General features: G+C 45.4%; 1 protein-coding gene across 8 annotated transcripts in view; it reads right to left on the bottom strand.

The window, feature by feature from the left end:
- LOC135912140 (uncharacterized) overlaps positions 1–25,177 on the bottom strand; it is an 87,447-nt gene that overhangs the window by 30,837 nt on the left and 31,433 nt on the right. For 5 of the 8 annotated variants that reach the window (XM_070527201.1, XM_070527203.1, XM_070527200.1 and 2 more), the window contains 2 exons: positions 15,594–15,665; positions 7,568–7,737 (listed from right to left, as the gene is read on the bottom strand). In XM_070527201.1, the coding sequence (XP_070383302.1) occupies positions 7,568–7,737; positions 15,594–15,665 (242 nt within the window). Of the gene's footprint in view, positions 1–1,760; positions 1,870–7,567; positions 7,738–15,593; positions 15,666–25,177 lie in introns of all 8 variants that reach the window. The other 3 variants (XR_011508976.1, XR_011508975.1, XM_070527204.1) reach the window with 1 other exon arrangement.

A 25,177-nucleotide genomic window follows, 5' to 3' on the forward strand; every position in this document is an offset into this window, starting at 1 on the left:
ACGTTATTTTGTGGCTCTAGAGCTTGCGCTCCAAGCATTCGCAATCGTTCGACAGTGCTCATATAGAAAGCAGTGCTTCTTTTAAAGCTGTTTGTTGTTTTGCACAGCTTCATTGCAGTAATACTGGTTTTATTTACTTTATAGAGTGTATTCTTTCACTATATGTATTTACGTAAATTACTTTAAAGCTGCATATAACCTTTATGACAGGTGTAATGCGACTTATTGCCTAACTTTACGGATATTTGGTTCTTATTATGCAAGAGGCTGTACTTTTCACTGTGCTATAACAAGAACAAACGCATGCGCCAACGTGATATGATTTGACTTCCCTACCCTGCAAATGATTGGTGTCTAAATAGACGCTGAGGCATCCTACGCAAATTTTAGAGCTGATAGAAGCTTCGGAAAAGCTATGGCCTCGACCGAAACATGACTAATACGCAACCACCAGGCGCAATCAAACGCGGTAGCCGCGTGCCCCGTGGAAAGTCTATGCAATACAAATTCAATAGAGAGCCGCGAGTCAACGCTGTTAGTCTTTTTAATCAGATTTTTATTGCACCCTAAAGTACTAAACAATTTAAACATTTATTTTATTCTCCGTAGCCAGCGGCGTGGCGCAGATCTATGAAGCTTATCCTAATGCTGCGGGTGCGACTTCTGACACCATTGTTACTGCTTGGGTGGATGCAAAATTGCTTCTGTATTGTGCTCTGAAATTTTATGTGCCATGAATAATTGGCTTGCACCTTTCAACGTCATGCTAAGCCACCTATTTTATTTTAGAAAACAAAATCAATAAAATATACTGCGAAATATAGCACAAACGTGTTCCTTGGGCTGGATTACGCAAAAAGTCGTCAATATTTCTAAAAGACGCCAAATGTATCTTAGACAAATCACTAATAATTTTCATCTCAATTTTTAGCCTGTACGTTCAGAGCACACGCCGCAGTATGCAAATTGAAACCAGCGACTGCTCAAGGCATATCTGTTTGGAACTAATCTTGAACCCAGCTCCAATTTCGAGAGCGGTGAAACTTTCTACACAAACGGCGCAGTATTGTTGCAGTGCATTTTTTAACACAACATACTTTCATGCACTGAAACACAATATGTTGAATACGCGGCAATTTCGTCAGGTAACTTCTGAAGGAAAATATGAAATGTGGTCTCATCTTTAGAATTTGTTGCATGCAGAATTCAGAGAATTCAATTTTCATATTAAAGCAGATGTCAAAAAGCAATAACGTCTATGTTCACAGTGGATATTTTTGTAAAAAGTCTTTTATGCATTCTGACTAATCGCGCAGGTAATCACCACCTGTTGGAATAATCCACTCCAAGGAGCTAATTGATATGATGTCTGACAGGTGATATTTATTATTAGATTAGGTGGTTTTACGTGCCAAACCACTTTCTGAGGCACGCCGTTGTGGGGGACTCCGGAAATTTGGACTACCTGGGGTTCTTTAGCGTGCACCTAAATCTAAGTACAGGGGTGTTACAGGGGCCGGGATTCGATCCCGCGACCTAGTGCTCAGCAGCCTAACACCATAACAACTGAGCAACCACGGCAGGCAGACAGGCGATATTTAAAATTGCGCTAGTTCTCAGAAAAAAAATCTTACTTATATTTTAAATTGTACTTGTCAGTCACAGCATAATTTTACTGGCATAATAAATATCTACCTGAGTGGGTTAACTGCCAGATACGTTTCGGGATTTATAGCCCAGCGTTGCTTTTGAATACTCACAAATGCCCGAATTCGTGCGCCATTGTAGTAAGTCCGAGGTACGTGTGAGGTTTGTCTTCTCCCAAGCCAAATCTTTGGTCTGTGCACGCACCACCAATTTCGGCCAAACCTGGAGGTTTTGGACAGGTTTCCGTAAATTCTCTCCTTGCATTCTCTCCAGGCATAAACACATCAACGCGATATTAATTTACATTTACAGGATAATGCGTTCTTTAATCTTTAACACGACATAGCTTGTTCTGCATTATTTTGCTTGATGACATGGGGAATCGTTGAAAGCAGGTTCGTCGAAACTGTGTAGCAAACCACGTTACTATGCTTAGAGCGCAGACTCATTTGAAATATATTTTTTAATATTGTACAGAAAGTTCTTGTTGTATATTTGAAGATGAACAAAATACCACTCAGTAGGGAAAGAATTTTAGCCCATAGGAAAACAGTACTGAGCTTAAAGTAGACCAACTCCTAAAAGTCAAATGTGATTTCTATAAATGCCAGAATAGCTAACCAATATTGAGAAGCCTCTGCGTTATAATATACTTTTCCTCACGCCTGAGCTACTGGTAAATAGTTCATCTGGCACAAATTATTACAGAATGTAAAAACTTTGGTACTGAAAGCACTCAAGCAAGACTGCGAGTCGGCCTAGTTGGAACAAATTCATCTTAAAGCTTGTTGTGCCCAACAAACAGGGACGAAGAATAGAAGAAACACAAGGGCGAGCGCTTTCCTTGTGCTCGTTCGTTCCAAGCGCTCGTCCTTGTGTTTCTTCTATTCTTCGTCCCTGTTTGTTGCGCACAATAAGTTTTAAGATGAAAGCACTCCATTCAAGTTTCAGTCGAGCTGTCACACACGCCGACGCGAATAATTTTTTCAAATTTTGCGTGTTTTTATGCCGTTTACTAATGCAGTCAAATGCTGCTCTTCAATCTTAGAAGAAATTAAGATGCAGTAGCAATGCGAAACAGACAAAAGGTACGCTAGGACGAAGTTTGTGACATACTAGTGAAATGCGCTATTTAATTTCAGCAACCTTTGGTCGTAGTGTTTACCTGTAGAATGTGATTGCCGTTTAGACTACACCATGTGTTTTTGGACCTGTTTTCTTTCTTACAGCAGATGAAGGTTCTACTGTGTTGAATCAGCCCACTGCGTGCGTTGGTTTCCGTAACTTACATAGGTTTGCTCCTGATTTACGAGAGATAATCAGGTAGTGTTGGTCCCTGCATAACTTTCATTAGGCGAAATAAAATGGATAGAGGTAATTACGAATATACGCACTATTCTACGTGCTCTACTTTTCGTCATATTCCCAGTACCAGTCTAGAAAATTGTCCCATTGCAGCCGTAAATCTGAGATGCCCCTGTGGTAAAATTCGTCTCGCTGACTGACAAGTCGTCCGGCAAGTCTTCACGACCCTTTGCGCACTCGCAACGCCACCACCTCACACTTCTCAAAACGAGATACTTTTCCCCATGCGTGGGCTGTGTTTCTCTGTAGATTTCAATGGACGTTCGTTCTTTGCGCTATAAAAGACGAATGACACTTCGTTGCTCGTACGGCGTGGGCGTGTGAAGCGCACTGGCCATCTTCAACACCCAACAGCAGCGCCGAGCAGTGGAGCTAACGGCAGATAAGGCGAGGCTGGTCCAGGAAAGGCCAACCGCTGGGAATGGATATGGTTACTTTGCATTTTCAGCCGTAATTTGGCTAAAAATAATAGGGGCAGAGACTTTCTGATTCACTCTCATATATGCGTCAGTTTTACCTTAACCTAATGCGTATCCCTGACACGCATTACTGCCTATTCAGTCAGTAATACTCACTCAAAACAAAAAACACAATTTCTTTGTTTAGATGCCACTGTTAGATGCAAGCATAAGCATACCGATGCATTTGGTAACGTTCTCGACAGGTTTGATACCGTAAAAACAGATTTTTCTTATAAACGCAGAAATCAAAGTGCAGCACTGTGTTTTGGGTTGCCATGTGGGTGCTGCACCCTCAATTTTTATTTTCTTTCGTGGTATTCAGAGCGCCGTTCAAGGTTTTTTTTAATTATCTTCGTCAAAAGAATGGCCTATAGCAAATTAATGTCAGTTTTCTTATAATCTGGATGTAAGAATATGGTTATGCAACTTCATACTGTTCCGCATGTATGTGAAATCTTATGCCGGGAAAACCTGTAACGCGTTTCCCTCTGACGTAATTTTGAAATGAATTGAAGCAAAATCAGATACAATGCAGAAGAGGTCACATCAAATTTCACAGAAACTGGATTTCACAGGTCACAGAGGGTACTGCGTGCTAAGTGAAAATATTTAAAATAATAACCGACAACGGCTTCGTATACATACTTCTGCTGTGATGACAACATAGTAAAAGCAAATTTTCTGAAAAAAAGCACAAGTAATGATTGGGTCTCTTTTAGACGGTCCATTTGAAAACACGACTTCGCCAACGAGGAATTAAGCATATTGGGGACAGCAGTGTCGTGATAAAAGGGAGGACAGATCTCATGATCTTGATCTTTTCGTGCCAAGCATCTATCTTCATCAACTTTAGCAAGAAGGGTGGAATATCTGCTTCAGATTGATCTTCACCGCAATGCATTGATTTCTGAAATCTTTTGACTAAGACTGTCGTGGGAAATACCAAAGTAATTGTAGTAGCAAAATTACAGGAAATGATTTAAAAGCGACTTTGGGAGAAAGTTAGAGGAGGGGGATTCAATATATGTAACATAAATGAGACAAACATTCCTTTCCAATGATTATAAATTACTATACTTTATCTCGCAAGTACCTTGCAGCACTAAGTACAGTACAAGGTGTGCACTGCCAATATTTTTAAGCCCTCAAATTTAGATCTGGACGTCACTGACTGATCATTTGTGAGTTATAGAGCTTTATGTCTGCTTTGTGCATGATGCGTTAGAGTCATACTTGACGTATTAAGCCATGTGCAAATGCTAATCATAGACCGCAAATTACTGTAATAACAACCACCCGCCAAGTGCAATAGCCATCCGAAACGTGAATACGCAGATACATTGCAGCGCCCACCTACCCGCTTCCCTCGGAGCTCGCGCTTGTTACTCGCTTCCTCCACCATGACAGCAAGATATAAATGGTAAATTCGGTTAACCCTTAGCCTTATATCTCGCCGAGGGCAACGCAATACGTATGTTTTGCTGTTATACTTGAGATCCCAATTGCGGTAGGACTGCGGAGGTGGCATGGAGCCATAAAAGTAGTTTGATTTCAAACTGTGGGAGGGATGCAGCTGGCGGTACAAAATTCACAGTATTAGCAAGCGTTACTCGTTGACAATGCAGAAGGCTATGAAGGCCCAATTAATCGCTGCATCAAACAGACAACACTGTACTCCTGTATGGTGCGAAATGACGCTGGTGACGAAATGCCAAATCGACGCAGAGGAGACGACCATGGCGTGAGTGGACATTTATAAAGGTGCTCACCTTTCCGACTGCCTAAGGAGGCTGCGCGAAACTTCTCATAAAGCATACTTGGTGGAGTGAAGTGCCAATGTTGTATTCGCGTAGACGCCAAAATATCTGTTACGTCGACCCATCAAACGTGCAGCATTTATCGATACGATAGCATGCAGATGCTCAGGAGGCGACGCGACTCGTATGAACATATGTTGAAGGTTATTCGGTCTTCGCAATGGCTAAGGTGCCTTGCAGCTTCCGCAGTCATGCAAGGAACTAGTGAGACAGGGTAGCTATTGTCGTCCCAATGAAAACTTCCGTCTTCCTAAGTAGTCCGTGACATACCTCATGTCGCAGTACCTTACATACAGGCTTCCTTACATACACGTAACCTGTAAATAAGGGTCTTAGGGCTCAAATCCGACGGCTTACCTGTGATGTCGGTAGAAAACGTGCCGTTCACAACAAATGTAAGTTCTGCACTAGAATGTAGGATGTGGTTGGGATCATTTGAAAACAAAGGATTGTTTTTTCAAAAGCTACATGCAGCAATAATGGTTCCTTTTCAGCTAAACTGTGGTTTTATTAACGAATAATGCCAAAGTCAGTGTAACAGCATCAACGAAATCACTTAGTTTTAAGAATTACTGCCATTCTTTGTACAGGATAGTTATCAGTTGTTATTTGTTTTCTTGAGTATTATGGTGACAAAAATTACTTCGTGATCTGTTCAGAAAGACATTATTCTTCAAGAGGGGTCTATGATGTAATTTGTGAGTGTTCATTACCATGAGTAATTCCAAAGGTAGAGGCAAAGTTATTTACATAAAATAAAACATACATTGACATAAAAAGGACGTTTCTTAGGGGAACACAATAAACATTTATCTGTAGTAAACTGATGACTGCTAGAAAATTCCACACTTCACAAGGAGAGCAAAGCGACCTGATGTTAACAGAGAACCTGGCAGCTTAATCAATGCCGCTTTCCTCTTTCACTTATCTTTACTTAAGAAGTACCCCTCAACTACTGCTTTTTCACCAATAGAGAAGTATATATTTGCTGTCAAAATGAAGTAATATATATTCACATAAATATATGTGTATGAGCCCACGCTAACGCAAACACATATAAAATGGCAAAAATACGGAAGAACAACAACCAATGCGGGTCACCGTGCCTACAATCGTCCCTAATATATTGACGGCCGTGTCTGCAGAAATAGCTAAGTATTTCACTGCGACTAAAGCTTCTTCATAAGGCATCGCCATTGCCCAAGTATTGCCCAGTTGATAACTGATGCTAACCCAAGCTTACCCAGCATTAGTAGTACATTTGTAGTGTAGCTGGCACATTCGCTTTGTACGTAGACGGCATGCATCAACACGCTCATTACTACGTACTCACTCACCGTTGCACAGGACACGGCGCCTAGCTTGCACACCGATATTTTAATAGAAAGTGCTTAACAAGGCGACACCAAGGTGAGAACACCGTTATTGGCGATTTTGTTGGTATTTAATGGTAAAGAAATAGCGCATGCCAATGTGAGAGTCCCATCCGATAAACATTCTTTCGGTACATCACAGACTACATTTCAAAGCAGTCTCCTTATTTCAACAATAGTTCATTACACGAGGCGTCAGCATATCGAATACTGACCTCACAATCGTGCAGGTAAGTTCCAATATAGCTTTGTGTCTTTTTGTACACTGCATTATTACGCAACTTTTCTGTCAGTTGAGTTTAGTGTTGATGCATAGAAGCCCAGTACATTGTTACATAAATGTTAGCGCTGTACAAATAAATGCGTGAATGTTGTATTTGCTCATAAATGCTAACTTTAGAGAATTTCGCTTTTTCAGGAGACTTTAGGGCCACTTGAGAGTTTAATATTATGGCAATAAATGAAATCGCCACTCGCCGGTAGACATCGCTTTAGTAATTTATTGCATGGCTGTGCATGCATAATACTCCGTGCAGTGCGAATTCAATACTATGTTCTTTTCCACAGTGCCAACCCCCTAAATACGGGTTAAACTATTGTAATCTTTCAAATGCATTGTATGCTGCACAATTTTTGTAACTGAAAGAAGCAAAGCACTGCAATACTTTGCACATCTATGAACGAGCACGTTCTGATTTATACGCTTATGTTTCAGACTCCTTTCTTCTTATATCAATACCCTAAATGATGGTTACAAAGTATTCATTACAACGGGCATTGCAAGTAAGTGCTCAAACGCCTAACCTCGGCGCGTGCTTGCCGCTACTCTGAAAAATCATTAAAGTGGTTTTAAGAGCTCAGTAAACGTGAAAGCGGGAAACTTATGCGTGCAACGAAAACGTACCTGGTTATGTGGTAAACAATGTCGCACGCTGCACTCTCACAGAGATTTACATAATCTATCGTCTTGTTTAACGTATCTTCAGCGTCAAATCCGCAGACGATGGTGCCTTCTTTATATATAAGCTTATTCTTTGGTGTGCCGCAAGTGCTGTTGCCGAAAATTTTTTCGTCCTAGAAAATAAGAACAAATTCGGTGTAAACCAACCTCAGGATGAATACCAACGTCAATGAAATAAGCGTTGCCGCTTATATAGCGACATGCCGTATTGCAACCCCCGAAACATGTCATGTATCAGGCGTTGATGCAGACTGGTTGATTTGCCCTTCCAATTGAACATGCTGTAATATCTAATGGAGCTGCGGCGAAGTGTGGGCGTGGCGCTAGTGTGAATGTATGTATATATATATATATATATATATATATATATATATATATATATATATATATATATATATATATATATATATATATATGCAGATACATACATACGTTTAGGCAAGATTGTCTCAAAGTGTATGTCACGGCTTCTTTTTTGTCAAGCACCGTATGAAGTTTAACCAATTTTTTCTTCTCATTGAAGAACGCCCAATACCCAGTGACACAGTGACATACCCAGTTGGTCCGATGGTTGCTTTTTCACACAATTACCTCTGCGCAGCAGCCCGATGCTGTGGCCATTGGACTATGAACTATCCAATGACACAAGATGGTGGGAACCAGCTTGTTACCGACAGGTAAACTGGCAGCAATATAGACAGATTGGTAGTTTCATAAATATGCGCCACGATTCTAAAGCAGGCTAATATCGAAATAAACCCCACAGCAGCTGCAATGCTAGCACATTTGTGCGCTATCAAACAATGTTTTAGACTCGAAATCTGAGAAAGTATAAGCATGGCTATCACTTCAGCTGAAAGTTATGAATAATTAGAGTACTAATAATGCTGGTAAACTATGCAATATAAGAATTACACAAAACAATGTTTATGAACGCATATAAAGCGAGAAAGCAAATAACGGCAACTACGTCTTGCTGCAACTCAATATCTAGAGTTTGGAGACTGGGCCAGTGCATTTTGATTTTGTGAACCATAAACTAAAACAGAGAAAAACGCCAGAGAACGCATGCGGGAAACTGACAGTTACAAATTGCCCCTAATTACATTGAAACACAGCACATCGTTGACAAATCAGCGAGCTAGAGAAAATGGCGCTGATCATCAAGAACATTCGCCTTTTTCCTAACTTGTATCTCTGCGTTGGCTTGTGACGCCTAAGGGTATTTTTTTTCCATCTAGAAGAAAAGCACTCATTGCGATACACAATAAACCATAAAGCAGAAAAGTAGCAAAGGAGTTCCGTGCACAGGAAGTGCCAGACAACATTAAGCGTTCACATAAGTGGCACTGGAGAACCACGTGATGTCATGTGGCCGTGGTAACGCGCCAAATAAGATTTGAGCCGGACTGTGTGGACAAACTCTTGATTGGTGGAGCCGACGCTGAGGCGACGCGGCACCAACCCGAATGATCTCGTAGTTCACTTCGCTATTGTGGCGCAACAATTTATAGTCTCTACAATGATCGGCTAAGCAACTTTTCAAAAAATCCTTAGCGACACATAGGGGTCCACGCCCAAATTTGGTCAACTGGATGGTTTTCTATTCGCCGATGGCGAAGACTGTGGCGCCGCGAATCTTTACCCTGCTTCTTCGTGATGTTTACGTCTGCTAGTTAACCTTCCTCCTTGTATTGAACAAGTTCGTCAGCGTCAAGAGCCAGTGAAGCACCGATGTCCTGCGACGTCACGGCGCCTACCGTCGTCTGGACCTCACCTCCCCCAACAACAGGAAATGGCGTGAATCGCGTGGTTTCTAGACTAGCGTTATTGTACGCGAAATGCAATGTACCGCAGTACTGGTCGCATCTTTTATGTTGAACATCTACGTGCATAGGCAATGTGTAGGTGGTGAATTTTACTGCAAACCAGTCTTTGCCTCATTGTAGGCAGCCTCTGTCTCATTGTAGGAATGTAGGTACGTGGGCGAATCGGAAAGTCTTTGCCCCTATTTTCCTATGAGCCAAATTGAGGTACATACAGGTAATTGCGAATATACGTACAATTCTACGCACTTGTGCACGTAATGCCCGCACAGGTTGAGACATTTTTTTCTATCGCAGCACGAAATTTGAGCGGCCCCTGTCTTCAGTCAGCGACCTACGCGGCCTTCTCGAGCGCTCACTTTCTTGCAAGCCTTCCCCGGCTCTTGCGAACTCGCAATGCCACCACCTCACACTTCTCAAAGCGAGGCACCTTTCCCATTCGTGGGCGGCATTGCCCTGTGGGGTTTAAAGGGCGTTCGTCCCTTGCCCCATAGAAAACAAGTCATACTTCGTTGCTCGTACGCCATGGATGTGTGAAGCACAAACGCCACCTTCAACAATTGGCAGCAGCACCGTGCCGCGGAGACAGCAGCAGATAAGAACGCGCCGTGCTAAGAAAGAAGTAACGCCTGGAATAGACATGTTGACTGCGCATTTACAGCCGTAATTTGGCTAAAAAACACCGGCAAAGATTTTCTGATTTGCCTTCGAAGGCAGGGTAGGTTGCTGTCTTTTCTGACTTTATTAAAATTAGTATCTATATGTGGCTGACAGCAAAATCAACCTTCTGTGAATGACCACAGCAGCCTGGTCCTCTGATCATAAGATCCCGGCAGCACGTATACTGCTCTCCTTCAAAGCGAGCTAGCTCGCAATTTTTTTGCGATTGCGCTCATTACCACCTACTCGTGGTTTTTTTCTGGTGACAGCTCGTGCTTTGACGTGGAGTGTTCACTTCCACTATTATCGTGATCCACCTACATCACCTAGCATTTTCTTCGTAATAGCTAAGTAGTGCCTTGTACAATGTTTTACCGACGTAATGATGCGTCCGATGTAATTCTGTAATAGTATTTCATCCGATATTACAAATATTACCACGGTTTTAGCAAAGACTACAGGACACTAACTTAGGTAGATACGATTGCACAACACTTGACCGCCGATTACGCCACAATTCGTGTTTCTCTTGATAACACCTCATTGAGTATTTATGCAGAACCCAACAACTTGGCATGCATAAATTTGCACCAAACTCCCACAGTAGTAATCATACCGTCCCTACCACACGATTGCTTTTAATGTGATCATCAGGATACTGCTGTCGTCACACACCGTACGGACACGCGCCGCACAATACTACTTGATCAACGCACACAAGTAGTGGAACCGCAAAAAATGCTGCGTAATCAGCTAGATGCGCAATGGTTCGCATACCATCGATACCAACAGTACATGACAGCTGCACAATGTTTTTGAACCACTCCGTCAATCCGTTTTTTTTTTCCTTTTTTTGCGGATGAAACAGTGGCCTTACAGTGGTGCATGCAGCTATTCGAAAACATCCTCCATTTGTTGGGCTGTAGAGGCTGTCACTGTGTCGGTGATAACTTCTAGCAAGGCATCATATCGAAGGACGATGTGTCAGCAACAAAAAGTCTCCTCGCTCCACGTTGTGGAGGTGGCGCTTCCCTACACAACATTAGTCACGTTTGACACACCGCACGCAGCTGCTCGCCCGTTTGTGCCCCATCAGCTACGGCGGCCAATTTTCGACTCACTGCACAGGCTGAGCCATTCCGGCATCGGAGCAGCACAAAGGCTTATCAAGACCGCTTTGTCTGGCCAGGGATCAAAAAGCTATTCAAAGCTGCGCAAGAAGCTGCCAAGCCTGTCAATCTGGCGAAGTGACCCGGCACACGCGTTTAGCGGTGCAGCCATTTTTACCACAAGAGGGCCGTTTCGATTACGTGCATATTTACTTGGATGGGCTTCTTCCGCCCTGCCAAGGTTTCAGATACCTCCTCACGTGTGGTGACCGGTAGTCAAGGTGGCCTGAGGCGACGCGTCTACAAGACATCACGGCCGGAACAGTGGCGGAAGCATCTGTTGCTACGTGAGTGTCGTGGTATGGTTGCCCTGCGCGCATTACTACTAACGAAGGCCGGCAAATTTAAAGCTCGCTGTTTGTGTACCCTGGCGAAACTTCTCGGAAGGCACCTTCATAAAACCACGGCTTTCCACCCACAGAGCAACGGCATGGTCGAGCGTCTGGACGACAAATGAAGGAGGCATTGAACGCCATGCTCGTAAGACAGCACTGGGTGGAAAGGCTAGCCCTAGTACTACAGGGGCTGCGAACAATGTTCAAGGATGATCTCGGATTCAGAGTAGCCGACACGCTGTATTCGCCAGCAATGCGGGTTTCAAGTCAGTATTTCGGCATCCAGCAAGGCACTCCGCCAATGGTCGCGCCGCACCTAAAGAGGCTGCAGTCATTGTTGGACTAACATCGAACAACAACGTATCGCCTGCGGGCAGCCTGTGTTGCCCGACAGTGGACACAACCATGCAAGTCTTTCTGCGGCGTGACGGTATGAATCCAACATTGATTGCTTCCTTTAAAGGCTCTTTTCGTGTGGTGTCGCATTCAAAGAAAACCATGAAGATTGATATTCGCGGCAAAGAAGAGACAGTGTCGTGCGACTGCTGAAACCAGCCTATCTTGAACAATAACTCTTCATTCCTTCCGCCATTCACACCTAAGCCTCCGGCAATATGAGGAGGGGGGGAGAGGGCTTGTAATGACCGCTCATCACCTCGCTGCGCCACGCTGTGGATGTCATTGCCCCATGCTCTGGGAATCCAATTTGATTCGCTGTGGTGGTTATTCCCTTACGACTTCCAGTACCTCGCTGCCTATTGTAAATTGCTGCTCTTTTCCGAGACTGTTAAACATTACTTTAGTTTTCTACAGATTAATTTTTACACCCACTCTTCTGCTTTGCCTCTCCAGGTCAGTGAGCATGCATTGCAATTGGTCCCCTGAGTTACTAAGCAAGGTGATATCATAGGCGAATCGCAAGTTACTAAGGTATTCTCCATTAACTTTTATCCCCAATTCTTCCCAATCCAGGTCTCCGAATACCTCCTGTAAACACGCTGTGAATAGCATTGGAGAGATCGTATCTCCTTGCCTGACGCCTTTCTTTATTGGGATTTTGTTGCTTGCTTTATGGAGAACTACGGTGGCAGTGGAGGCGCCATAGATATCTTTCAGTATTTTTACATACGGCTCGTCTACACCCTCGTTCCGTAATGCCTCCATGACTACTGAGGTTTCGACAGAATCAAACGCTTTCTCGTAATCAATGAAAGCTATATATAAGGGTTGGTCATATTCCGCACATTTCTCTATCACCTGATTGATAGTGTGAATATGATCTATTGTTGAGTAGCCTTTACGGAATCCTGCCTGGTCCTTTGCTTGACAGAAGTCTAAGGTGTTCCTGATTCTATTTGCGATTACCTTAGTAAATAGTTTGTAGGCAACGGACAGTAAGCTGATCGGTCTATAATTTTTCAAGTCTTTGGCGTCCCCTTTCTTATGGATTAGGATTATGTTAGCGTTCTTCCAAGATTCCGGTAAGCTCGAGGTCATGAGGCATTGCGTATACAGGGTGGCCAGTTTCTCTAGAACAATCTGTTCACCATCCTTCAACAAATCTGCTGTTACCTGATCCTCCCCAGCTGCCTTCCCCCTTTGCATATCTCCCAAGGCTTTCTTTACTTCTTCCGGCGTTACCTTTGGGATTTCGAATTCCTCTAGACTATTTTCTCTTCCATTATCGTCATGGGTGCCGCTGATACTGTATAAATCTCTATAGAACTCCTCAGCCACTTGAACTATCTCATCCATATTAGTAATGATATTGCCGGCTTTGTCTCTTAACGGATACATCTGATTCTTGCCAATTCCTAGTTTCTTCTTCACTGTTTTTACGCTTCCTCCGTTTCTGAGAGCATGTTCAATTCTGTCCATATTTTACTTCCTTATGTCAGCTGTCTTACGCTTGTTGATTACCTTCGAAAGTTCTGGCAGTTCTATTCTAGCTGTAGGGCTAGAGGCTTTCATACATTGGCGTTTCTTGATCAGATCTTTCGTCTCCTGCGATAGTTTGCTGGTATCCTGCCTAACTGAGTTACCACCGACTTCCATTGCACACTCCTTAATGATGCCCACAAGATTGTCGTTCATTGCTTCAACACTAAGGTCCTCTTCCTGAGTTAAAGCCGAATACCTGTTCTGTAGCTTGATCTGGAATTCCTCTATTTTCCCTCTTACCGCTAACTCATTGATCGGCTTCTTATGTACCAGTTTCTTCCGTTCCCTCCTCAGGTCTAGGCTAATTCGAGTTCTTATTATCCTGTGGTCACTGCAGCGCGCCTTGCCGAGCACGTCCACATCTTGTATGATGCCGCGGTTAGCGCAGAGTATGAAGTCTATTTCATTTCTAGTCTCGCCGTTCGGGCTCCTCCACGTCCACTTTCGGCTATCTCGCTTGCGGAAGAAGGTATTAATCATCCTCATATTATTCAGTTCCGCAAGCTGTACTAATAACTCTCCCCTGCTATTCCTAGAGCCTATGCCATATTCCCCCACTGCCTCTGCTTTCTTAGAACCGAAATGGCTGCCAATCTAGCGCGCCAGCGCAGCCACTGGAAAAACCTGGTTTTCCTTTTGAATAAACCCAGTCGGCTCTCCGTTTTCAAGCTACCAAAATGTGCATTCCTTGCCTCCGCCAAACCAAGCTCCCAACAGTATAAAGCTGTCGGAGTATAGGAGCACTTTGATTCTCTACGTGATCAATGAGAGGGCGTAGTTTGGCGTCATCGCATCTCCCTAAATGTAAGTCTGATGTAGTCAGGACCCCAAGAAATCCGCAGTCTTTATCCACGTCATTAGCGCAAAGTTTGACTGATACCCGCGACAATATGTGAACAACTTCATCTCATATGTAGACTCATATCATAGCAATCTCATATGTAGACTGTAATATCAAATCTTGCAGTTGGAGAGACCGAGGTGGCTAATCAACTGGTTTATTATTTTTACAGGTCGGTATATTTGATATGTAGAAATTATATAGAAACTACAACTTAAAGTGGAAGATAATACAACCTGCTGTAGGTGAAAGCTTATACCACATCTTGCGCGTTACATGTGCCCTGCTTTACTACAAACTACCACCACTGCATCGTCCCATCCACTTTCATAGGTTTATGTTTATATACAGATGACCTAGTCTTGGGAGTGGGAAACAGCGCTGTTCACAGCAGTGCTATCGGAAATGTATGATGTCGTTTTAGCGGCAATTATTACGTACTACGTATACTAACCAGCAGGCCACAAATGCCTCGCGTATGATACCAATCAGCATAATTTCATTCAGTATCGAAGCCCTGACTCTGCTGACAGAGACACATTTCCAGACGGCTTAGCGGATGCAGGCTGCATAAAACAGGAAATATCCTAGAAAATACAAAAGAACAATGAAGAAAAATACAAACACTGATCCTTCGGGTCAGAAAACGTGTCTCTTGATGTGAGCATTTGATGCCCGTCGTACAGCTCTGCAGTTTTCTGGTCACTTCACATGCACAATTGTTGTGCTCGGAATTTCAGGGTAGACCATCAGCGAGCACTAATTAACAGTGGACGACACTCAAAGAGAAGCGACGCGCCAAACAATAATGCTGGGCAAACAGCACTTAACGTCTTTAGTCTTTCCCTGTTTCTGACCAAAGCAAAAAAGTAAAACAAGTTTGATAGCGTCAATCATTTGCGGCGTATGCCTTTAGTGTCTTTAATGAAAACGAGTTTACGAAAAAAAATTACATCTAAAAACGTACGATATAACACAATGACACGAGAGGAGTTCTTACAAGTGAAGGTTATGCGTAACAGAAATCTTCGCCGTAGGCGCTTGACGTGCAGTTCCAGGGACTAATTAAGACATAACAGTGACCTACTGTACTGTATAAGGAGGCCTGTGTGTAGAGCCTGCAAGTTCAGCGTAAAGTTCGAACCTTTTTATTGGAGGTTACCGCTAGTATTGCAGCCTTAAATAAAAACAGCTTACCGGAACCTGCAGAACTTGGTTAAGTTGAAACTTTATGGTTGGACAAACCATTTCAGAGAATCTCAGTGCCACCTGTGATAGAAAGATAGAGATATATGAGTCTGTGCAATGAATGGTTTATATTTCGTTTATAGGAAGACATTATAGTTATTTAGTATTATTTCGTCAGGCATATATTAGGTAGTAGTTTCTTATGTTTATTACACATATTTCGAGAAACCAGCAGGGTAATATGTGATATAAACAAAACGTCGTTGTAATAAATATAGTTCTCAAGTATACACGACTTCCTCCGTTTTATTCTATTTTAGTGCCTATAAAACATGAACAACTTCAAGAACACTCCTGGAATTTTCAAGTTTTTTTATGACTAATTAGAGCCTGTAACAATTTTCTGAAATAATAAAAGTAACCCACAGCTTTATCTAAAAAATTCAAGTTTGTCTAAACTGTAGCAATGCCCCCGCCCCCCTATCTCCTAATCTTCTCGACTTATTCCTTTAGTAGAACGGTAATTGCACGCATCGGCCAAATGAGCTATGAGGGAACCCATACTCAATATCTCCTAAATTTTTAACAGAAAAGTGTTTTATAACAAGTCATACGAAAAAAAAACGATGAGCTAGACGCCCGTCCTGTAGTTAACATCTCGCAAATATCCTGGCATCTACGCGAGATGATGTCACTTTCTCGTTTAATATAGGTCCCCTGAATAAAACTAAAGGTAGCGATATTTTTTATCTTGCCGCCCTATCCAGTGAAAAAGGGCATGCGAGGAAGGCTTCCTGTTGGTTGAGCACAAACATGCGATCCTGCGATCTCATGACGATCACAATCCTGAGAGCTTCTGTGCGCTGCACGCCACGCCTATCTTTTTCTTGGTTTCTAAATGCGTAACCATTTTTATGCTCACCCAAAGAATAAACAAGCCCGTTCGTCTGTCCCGTCAGACGATCGCTTTCGATATAGTGCCCGCAATAGTGAGCGAATTGATCTTTCTGCTGCCTCTTGCTTCAACGGCCAACTAAACGGCGAGCACCAAGCTAAGAACACTCGGCGCATTCTGTGGCCATCTCAAATTGCTTTCAAGATAGAACCCGCGCGGTCACACCATGCGCAGCCGCCGCCGGAGTATGGATGATCACTGTTGATAGTAGTTCGCATCGAGAGGAGGCAGTGCCATCGGCCACGTGGGCGTACGAATTCTACCAGACGCGACACAGCTCACTTACCTCACGTACTACAGTACGCATTCGGCCAGTGCTCATCGTCCAAGAAGCACGGCATTATAACAACGCATCATTTAGATAACTCCCACAGGAGATACTGCGCGATTTTGTTTTGTTTTGAGATGCGTCGGCATCATGACATTTGCTCATATGGCATGGCGGACAGCAAAGTGGGCGGCGCCCTTCGCATAAGTACCACTGGTGCTAACGCCGTTGCGGAAGCTTCTCATACATGGCGCCATGAAATGAAAATGCAAGAATGCAACAACGCAATATTGCGGTTTTCTGATGTCAAATGCATTTCGCATAGCGCTATTGAAGCACCTTTGGGCCTTAAGCTTGACTGGCGTGAGTGGAAGCGTGGAAGCGCTACGTTCGGCTGATTTGTGCATAAGCTGTTCGATTTGTTTTGCGGTATTGTTCTGGCGCACCGAAAATACATCTTGTGGAGTATAATAGATCGTATTTTTTTAAGCAAAATATGGATGACCTACGAAACCTGCGCAGTAAGAACAGACTGGTGCTTGTTTTTATCCATGAAAGATTATTTTGCTCTATTTTCATTGCCAAAGCCCTGCGAATGCAAGGAGTCTATAAGTTTCTCGTGAGTCTTTTATGCTCATTCTAAAATGCTGCAAAAATGACATTCTAAACGTTTTAGACAACAATGATGCATCTGAGTGCTGCAGTCACGTGTATCTTTTTTATTATTTCGCACACGCACTTTTCTTATGCAGGCATTCAGTTCACATTTATTATGACGAAACAATAAGACGGCAAACTATCCGAAGAAACCACCTGGCTTAAAAGGACGCCACTATTATGTTCTGTAACAATGATCAGCAATGAACATTAGCTCTTCGAGTATATATACCCATGTTCAAATAGACATGTATCGTGGCAATTCTGTGTGCATTGAGATTTCGGGTGCGAGTCGTACTCGGGCATATTCACACCTGCATTAAAAGAGTGCCTGCGTTTACTAAATAAGGCTAGTTCTTGACTTCTTAACGTTCGGTAATGTCCGGTGGTTTCTATATTGTTTGGCGCTTTCTCGCTCTAATGCTATGCATGATGTAGCCGAGCAACAAGTAGTGATAATCTTTATACTTGTTCTTCCACTCGCAAACATGTTACCAAGAATTCGTCAGCACCTATCCCAGGATGCCTGTCGACGCCAATGCGTCAGCATACAAGCAATATAGTGACCCAACGTAGTGCTACGTTCGTCACGCATTACGAATGTTGCGTGTGCTCAGCAGGGCTCCTCTGTCGTGTTTTCCTATGAACACTGTGCGATATTTAGCCAAGAGAGAGATAAAACTTTATTGTGTCCTTGATGGGGTTCAGGGGTGGTGGGGGTCGGGAGACTAACCCCCAATCGCCCCCTTCCTCAGAGGGCGGCCAGTCCTTGCTTTCTGGCGGCGTCTTCGGCCATCCGGACGGCCCAGAGCTGCTTCTCTGGGTCCAAGCTGAGCAGCAATGTCTCCCACTGCTCGGCCGTACTAATGATGCGTGTGTTAGTGCGGGAGGTGTTGGTGGGTGAGGCTTTGGGGCATTGCCAGATAATATGATTGAGGTCTGCGCGGGCCTTGCACACTTTGCAGAGTGGTGAGTATGCATCGGGGTACATGCGGTTGTAAAGCACGGGGTTCGGAAAAGTTCGTGTCTGAAGGAGTCGCCAAGTGGTGGATTGAGACTTATTCAGTGTTTTGTGTGCTGGGGGGTAGCGTAACCGGTCTCTGCGGTAGTGCAGGAGAATTTCCCTGAACGTGACCATTCGGTCCCCCGCGTCACCGCGATGCAGAACAGAGGGCTGGTCGGGAACGGAAGACGCAGGAGAAGGATGATGCGCCCGGTGTGCGAGAGCTCAGGTGGCATCGTGGGCGGCTTCGTTTCCAGCCAGACCCGAATGACCAGGGGCCCAGATGATCTGCACGCGGCGTTGCCTTGGGGGAGGAGTGCCAGAGAGAATCTTCTGCGCTTGGGGTGCTATCAGTCCTCTTGCATAGTTACGAATGGCCGTTTTTGAATCACTGATGATGCAGTGTGCATTGGTAGCCGCGTAGGCCAAAGCGATGGCCGTTTCTTCTCCTACTTCGGGTTGCGTGGTGAATATTGATGCGGCCGCGGAGAGGTGGTACTGCGAACCCGCGACTGTGACGACCGCCATGGCGTTTTGGTTGGGGTACTCTGCTGCGTCCACGTAGGTTACGTCGGTGGCTTGGTCGTAGCGCTTTTGTAGTTGTTTAGCTCTTTCTGCACGTCGCTCCGGATTGTGTTCAGGGTGCATATTGCGAGGTATGGGCGGGATAACTAGCTGGTCACGAAGGTTTTGAGGGATGGGTACTTTTAGTCCGAATTGGGTGGTGTAGGTTATGCCTAGGATGCCTAGAATGTGCCTGCCCGTGATGGAATTGGCAAGTCGTTCGTATTGGCTAATACGGTGCGCTTCAATAAGCTCATCTATGGTGTTATGAATGCCTAGGGCGTCCAGTTTCTCGTTAGAGGTGGTGATGGGAAGATGTAGGGCTTGTTTATAGGCCCTCTTGATCATGGTATTGAGTTTGAGCTTGTCAGTTGCATTGAGGCTAAGGTACGAGGCGACATAGGTGATCCTGCTCAGGGCATAGGCGGTTACCAGGCGTATAAGGTTGCTTTCCTTCATGCCGTGATGTCGATTTCTGATGCGTGCAATGAGGCGAGTGGTTTGGTGTACATGATTATCTAATTGCTTGAGTATCTCCGTGTTTCTGCCGTTTTGTTGGATGCGTAAGCCAAGGATACGAATGCCAGGTACTGTAGGTATGCGTTGCTGGTGCACGTGGAGTTCTATCTCGGGTGGGTGAGGGTCTGGACGTCGACCTCCCCAATTAGGCTTGTACAGAAGGAGCTCCGATTTCTGTGGGGAACACGCCAGGCCACGCGGTTCTACGTATGCAACGACCTCGTTGATGGCTTGCTGCAGCGTGTCTTGGATGTCCCCGTCGATGCCCCCAGTGACCCACAGGGTGATATCGTCGGCGTAGAGGTTATGCTTGAGGTTGAGGATGCTAGCTAATGCAGGCGGTAGTCCGAGCAAGGCCACATTAAACAGAAAAGGGGATAGAACCGATCCTTGCGGCGTGCCTTTGCTGCCGCAGTGAATAATTGGCGACTGCAACCCTCCGATGGTAATGGTGGCCGTGCTACCTGTAAGAAAATTCTTCACGTAGTTATATGTTCGATGTCCAACCCGGAGTTGTGCCAGTTGGTTCAGTATGGCCTCATGCGTGACGTTATCGAAGGCCTTGGTTAGGTCTAGCCCCAAGATGGCTCTGGTGTCCAGCCTAGAGCTTTTGTCGCCATCGATAATTTGGTGCTTGAGCTGAATCATGGCATCTTGAGCAGAAAGTTTCGGGCGGAAGCCAATCATGGTATTGGGGAAGAGGTCGTTGTCGTTCATATGTCTGTGTAAGCGTGTGAGGATGACGTGCTCGAGGACCTTTCCAACACATGAAGTCAGGGAGATAGGGCGGAGGTGTTCGAGAAGGAGGCGTTTCCCTGGTTTGGGAATCATGATAATTTTGGCTTCTTTCCATTGTGAGGGGATGTTTCCAGTTTCCCAGTATGCGTTAAAATAAGCTCTGAGGGCTAGTATAGAATCCTCATCTAGGTTGCGAAGCATTTTATTAGTAATGCCATTAGGTCCCGGAGCTGAGTTAGGGCGGAGTGCGAGGATGGCTTCACGTACTTCTGCTGCTTCTATGGGCGCGTCCAGGTGGTCGTTATCGGTCTCTGTGTATGCTGGAGCGGGTGTAGTAAGTTGAGGTCCTATGTATCGGTCTATCAATTCTTGAATAACTTGTGCGTCCGCGGCCGGATGGGTGTGAATAATTTTTTGCAAGTTGTGCTGTTCTGTGTTCTTGCTGTTAGCCGGATCGAGGAGGCAACGGAGGATATTCCACGTTTTGGGCAGGTTTGGTTGCCGCTCCATGCTGTCGCAAGTGCTGTGCCAATTTTGACGAGTAAGTTGTTGCGCATATTCTTCGATTTGAATGGTGAGAGTACTAATACGTTTCCTGAGCGTTCGGTTGAGCTTGTTGTGTTTGTATCTGCGTTGCAGACTGGCGAGGGCTTCCCACATATGCAGTAACTTGCTATCTGCCTCCTGCAGATTAGCTTCCTCAGGCACCAATTTAGTGGCTTTCCTGGCGTCTTGCAGCAAGGATGCGACCCAATCTTACAAATGGGGTTGGGTACCCGAGAAAGAGGTGAGGGCTCTGGCCTGCCGGAAAGCGTCCCAGTTCGTTATGCGGAGTTGACGACCCTTAGGCTTTCGCGGGCCCGCTCGAACTGTTGTTTGGATTAAATAGTGGTCGCTGCCCAAGTTGTCTTGTGTGTTGATCCAGTCTGCTTGTGGAATTCGTTTTGCGAATGTCAAGTCCGGGCTAGTATCTCTGCTAACGCTGTTTCCCATACGAGTGGGAGAAGTTGGATCCGTGACAAATTAAGACCTAGATTCTGTCCGTCAAGCTATAGTTGTCTTCCCTTTCGGCGGTCCATTGGGTATCCCCATGCCACCGCAGGGGCGTTTAGGTGCCCTACGATGAGCAGGGAGGCTCCTCTAGCTACTTGATCTGCTTTGGTGAAAAGTCGTAGAAACCTGTGTTGTTCTCTGGGGCTGCTGTGCACATTGAGGATGAAGAGGCTCTGTTGCTTGCGCCTTGCAGACGGGATGATCTCCAGAAAAATGTGGGATGCTGTATCAATGCCTGTGTGATGCTGTACAACCGGAATGTTTCGTTTAACTAGTGTTGTTACTTGGGGCCTGTGGTTATCATTGCAAACTGCGGTGTATGCCACGTATCCCGACAGCTTAACCGCTTCTCCGGTCTCTTGTAATGCGATAACATCGGGGGAAGTATGCGGTGCGAGAGAGGTAATGTATTGCTCTAAGTGTGCTCGTTTTCACCGGAAGCCCCGGAAGTTCCACTGCCAAACGCAGTAGGTAACACGTTCTGGATTACTCGCAGCCATCTTTGTCGGGACGCGAGTACGGCTTCTTTAGGGGAGCTGCTCTGGGACGGAGTAGGGTGTTTTCCAATTCGGTCAAACGGGTGTTGTGATTTTGAGCCAAAGTCGCGACCATGTCTTGAAGCACTTTGCGCGTGTCGTCCATGTTTTCCTGTCGCTGATGTTCTCTTGCCGCAAAGGCTTGCTCAATTCTGGACAGTAGTAACGTTTCTAGTTTCACCGTAAGGAGGTTGTCCATTGCACGTTCGAGAGCCTTTGCAATGGAGACGTCGAGCAATGTGGCAAGCTTACAACCTAATGCTTCGTTGAGGTTGCGTTCTATCCGCTGTTGCAGCTCAGGGAGAGCCTCACATTTGACATTTCCTTCTGAAGTGTATGCTGGTGTTGCCGCTTTTGAGATTGGTTCGAGAGCTTTGCGTTTGTGCGAGGTTGGTTGTTGGGTGGTTTGCGGGCAATCTATTGCAGGGACATGAAGGATGTCTGCATTTGATGGTAAATGTTTGGGTTGTATGTCTGCAAGTTGTGATTTGAGATTAGCATTTTCTGTCTTGAGTTCTTGTATCTCAGCACGTAAGGATCGCAGCTCCTGCATGAAGCTGTGCATGGTAGCGTAACTAACTGTGTTCACTGGGGTTGCTATAGGTTGTGTGGTGTGACCTGTGTGGGAGACAATGCTGGCCCAGCTTACCTTGGGGGGTGCGTATTGCACTTTAACTGTGGTCGTTCTGAGGCTTGCGTTTCCTTTCTGCTGCGGTGGTGTTGAATCCGGTCCGCTCCGGGAGTGACTGCGTCCTTCTGACTGACTGCGACCTCGGGAGCGGCTGCGTACACGAGGCCGACTGGGTCCTCGTGAATTGCTGTGTTGGGGAGCCTGCGGTTGTATTGTTGACTTCGGTGTTGGCAGAGCTGAGTCTCCATTTGCAGAAGTCGATGGCCGCGTCTCCTGGTCAGCTCCTTGTTGTTCCAGTCGTAGGCGTCCCCATCATCGTTGGAGTAGGAGGTGTGGCATCTGGAAGCGGCGATGGCAGGACTTATCACCATTCGGGTGGTCTTTGCCGCAGAGCGCGCAGCAAGGGTGACAGGGGTGATCAGCCGGCGGATTTACTGTGTCACAGCTCTTGCATTTCTTCTGGGTTCTTCTGGGTTCGCACCACATCGGCCCTGTGGCCGACGGTCCCGCAGATGTCGCAGACCTCGATGCGCTTCTTATGTAAATAGCATTTGTATTCTGCTCCGCGGTAGTAGACAGGGTACGGTACTTGCTTTCCGTCGAATACGATGAGCATTCCATTAGTATTGCCCATGCGTCGGGCCTGCAGAATCGTAGGGTTCTTCTTGTAAACGAGACTGTTGGTAATGTCTTCTTCTGTGTCATATGAAGGGAGGTTATGTGTGACTCCTTTGGCTGTGTCCTCCGGCGGTGTGACGTATGCTGTGGCAGCGTAGCGGACTGCTCCTATGGAGATACTGCGGATGCGACAGTATTTTTCGGCGTTAGACATCATTGGCGTGCTACCTACAATGACGTTCTTATCCGTGCATGAGCGGTAAATGTCGTCCTCTGCTTCTTTGGTTGTAATGCCCGTGATCTGTAGTATTGAGTCGCGTATCTGGGCGTCTCCTAGTTTGGACACGTTGAAACCGTTTCTTGGGCGTATGGCGATCTTGATATCATTCTTCGGAAGTCGTGGTTGCCGTGGTGCGCGTGGGCGTAGTGCGGACTGCTCGGTACACTCGGTGCGTGCGCTTGCGGTTGCGCGGAGGGATCCGTGTATGAGTAGGGATGATGCCTGCGTAGTCTGTCGTTGCTTACGGTGGCTGACAAGCCACCCTGCTTCAACGGTAACTTCTTCGGGGGCTATTTTCGTACCTTCAACGTCTACTACCTCCATGACGAGGAGAGGGGCTGCACTTACTTGATCTCACGAGGGTGCGAGTCGTTGGGCGAAGTCCTCGGGAGCCGGGACTGCGACAGCGACGCCGCGCACCTTCGTAGGCGCAGCGCACCTGTCTCTCGGCCAGACGGAGCAGCTGAAGATCTTGTTAGGGTTAGCAATCTTGTAGTCGTAGAAACCCTTGTCCTGGGTCCCTGGCGTCGGAACTGGTCTTGATCGGTAGCGGATCACTTCCGGAAGCTGGTTCCGATGTTAGTTTGGGTCCAGCGGTGATTGTTTGGCCACAAGAGTTTGAAATATACGGAGCCCATACGAGGCGCGTGCACTCCGTCAGCGGCGTCGTCGTCTTTTTAGCCATGCCACCACGAAGATGCGCATAGCTTTCGAAATGCATGGCGCATCCACCTGTGCCAACGCTCGCAGACGGATCAACCGGCAGCTAAGCTGAGCGTTCACGCTTCTTTCTGGAACCCTCACCACCTGGTGGCTCTGGCGGGGAGACTGCGCGTTGCCTCCCAGATGAGACACGTCACGCACCCTGCGGACGCTGTGAATTGCTCCTTCGCTGGCCACACATCTTGTGGCGCATGCGCAGAGAGCAAAGATGACCAGAGGCTCATTGAAGAGCGGCACATACCTAGTGCACTCATAGTGCAGCTCGCTAAAATGTTGGCATGAAAGATGCTCATTGAAAACACGCACTCACCCAGCGAATTTGTGGCGCAGCTTTCTAAAGCGCCGAGATGCGGTTCTTGGGGAAACCGTTTTACGTGCATTCAATTCTGCCTTCCAATGGATAAAGTTTAAAGCTTTCTCATTGTACAATCGGCTGTTATAATTGCAGTCGGACTACTCTTCTCGCACACTTCGTTATCTTGTAGCGTCGCCGTCAAGTACGCACTCAGCAGAACTACCGCCGTATAAAAAACTTGTTTGAACGGTTGCAATAGGTTCAGCTACTATTTATTTCAGTGATACGCACTACTGTTAGCAGTCATTGTGAGATTGGCTCTGCCGAATGTTTGTACGAGTATTTTATAGGTTTGAACATTCTTATGGCAAATAATAGACTTTGTAGGGGCCATCTATCTATCTATCTATCTATCTATCTATCTATCTATCTATCTATCTATCTATCTATCTATCTATCTATCTATCTATCTATCTATCTATCTATCTATCTATCTATCTATCTATCTATCTATCTATCTATCTATCTATCTATCTATCTATCTATCTATCTATCTATCTATCTATCTATCTATCTATCTATCTATCCATCTATCTATCTATATATATATCTATCGATGTAGGTATGTCGCTGAATACATTGCTCCCAACCTGAGCAACTTGTAGTCCATCGTCAGAATGCTGCGCTGAGGAAACGGGGTTAAAAAAATTACCGACGATTACGTTACTTCCTAATGCGAAATTTGAGCGCAGC

This window comes from Dermacentor albipictus, chromosome 10 (assembly GCF_038994185.2).
Source record: "Dermacentor albipictus isolate Rhodes 1998 colony chromosome 10, USDA_Dalb.pri_finalv2, whole genome shotgun sequence".
NCBI lineage: Eukaryota > Metazoa > Arthropoda > Arachnida > Ixodida > Ixodidae > Dermacentor > Dermacentor albipictus.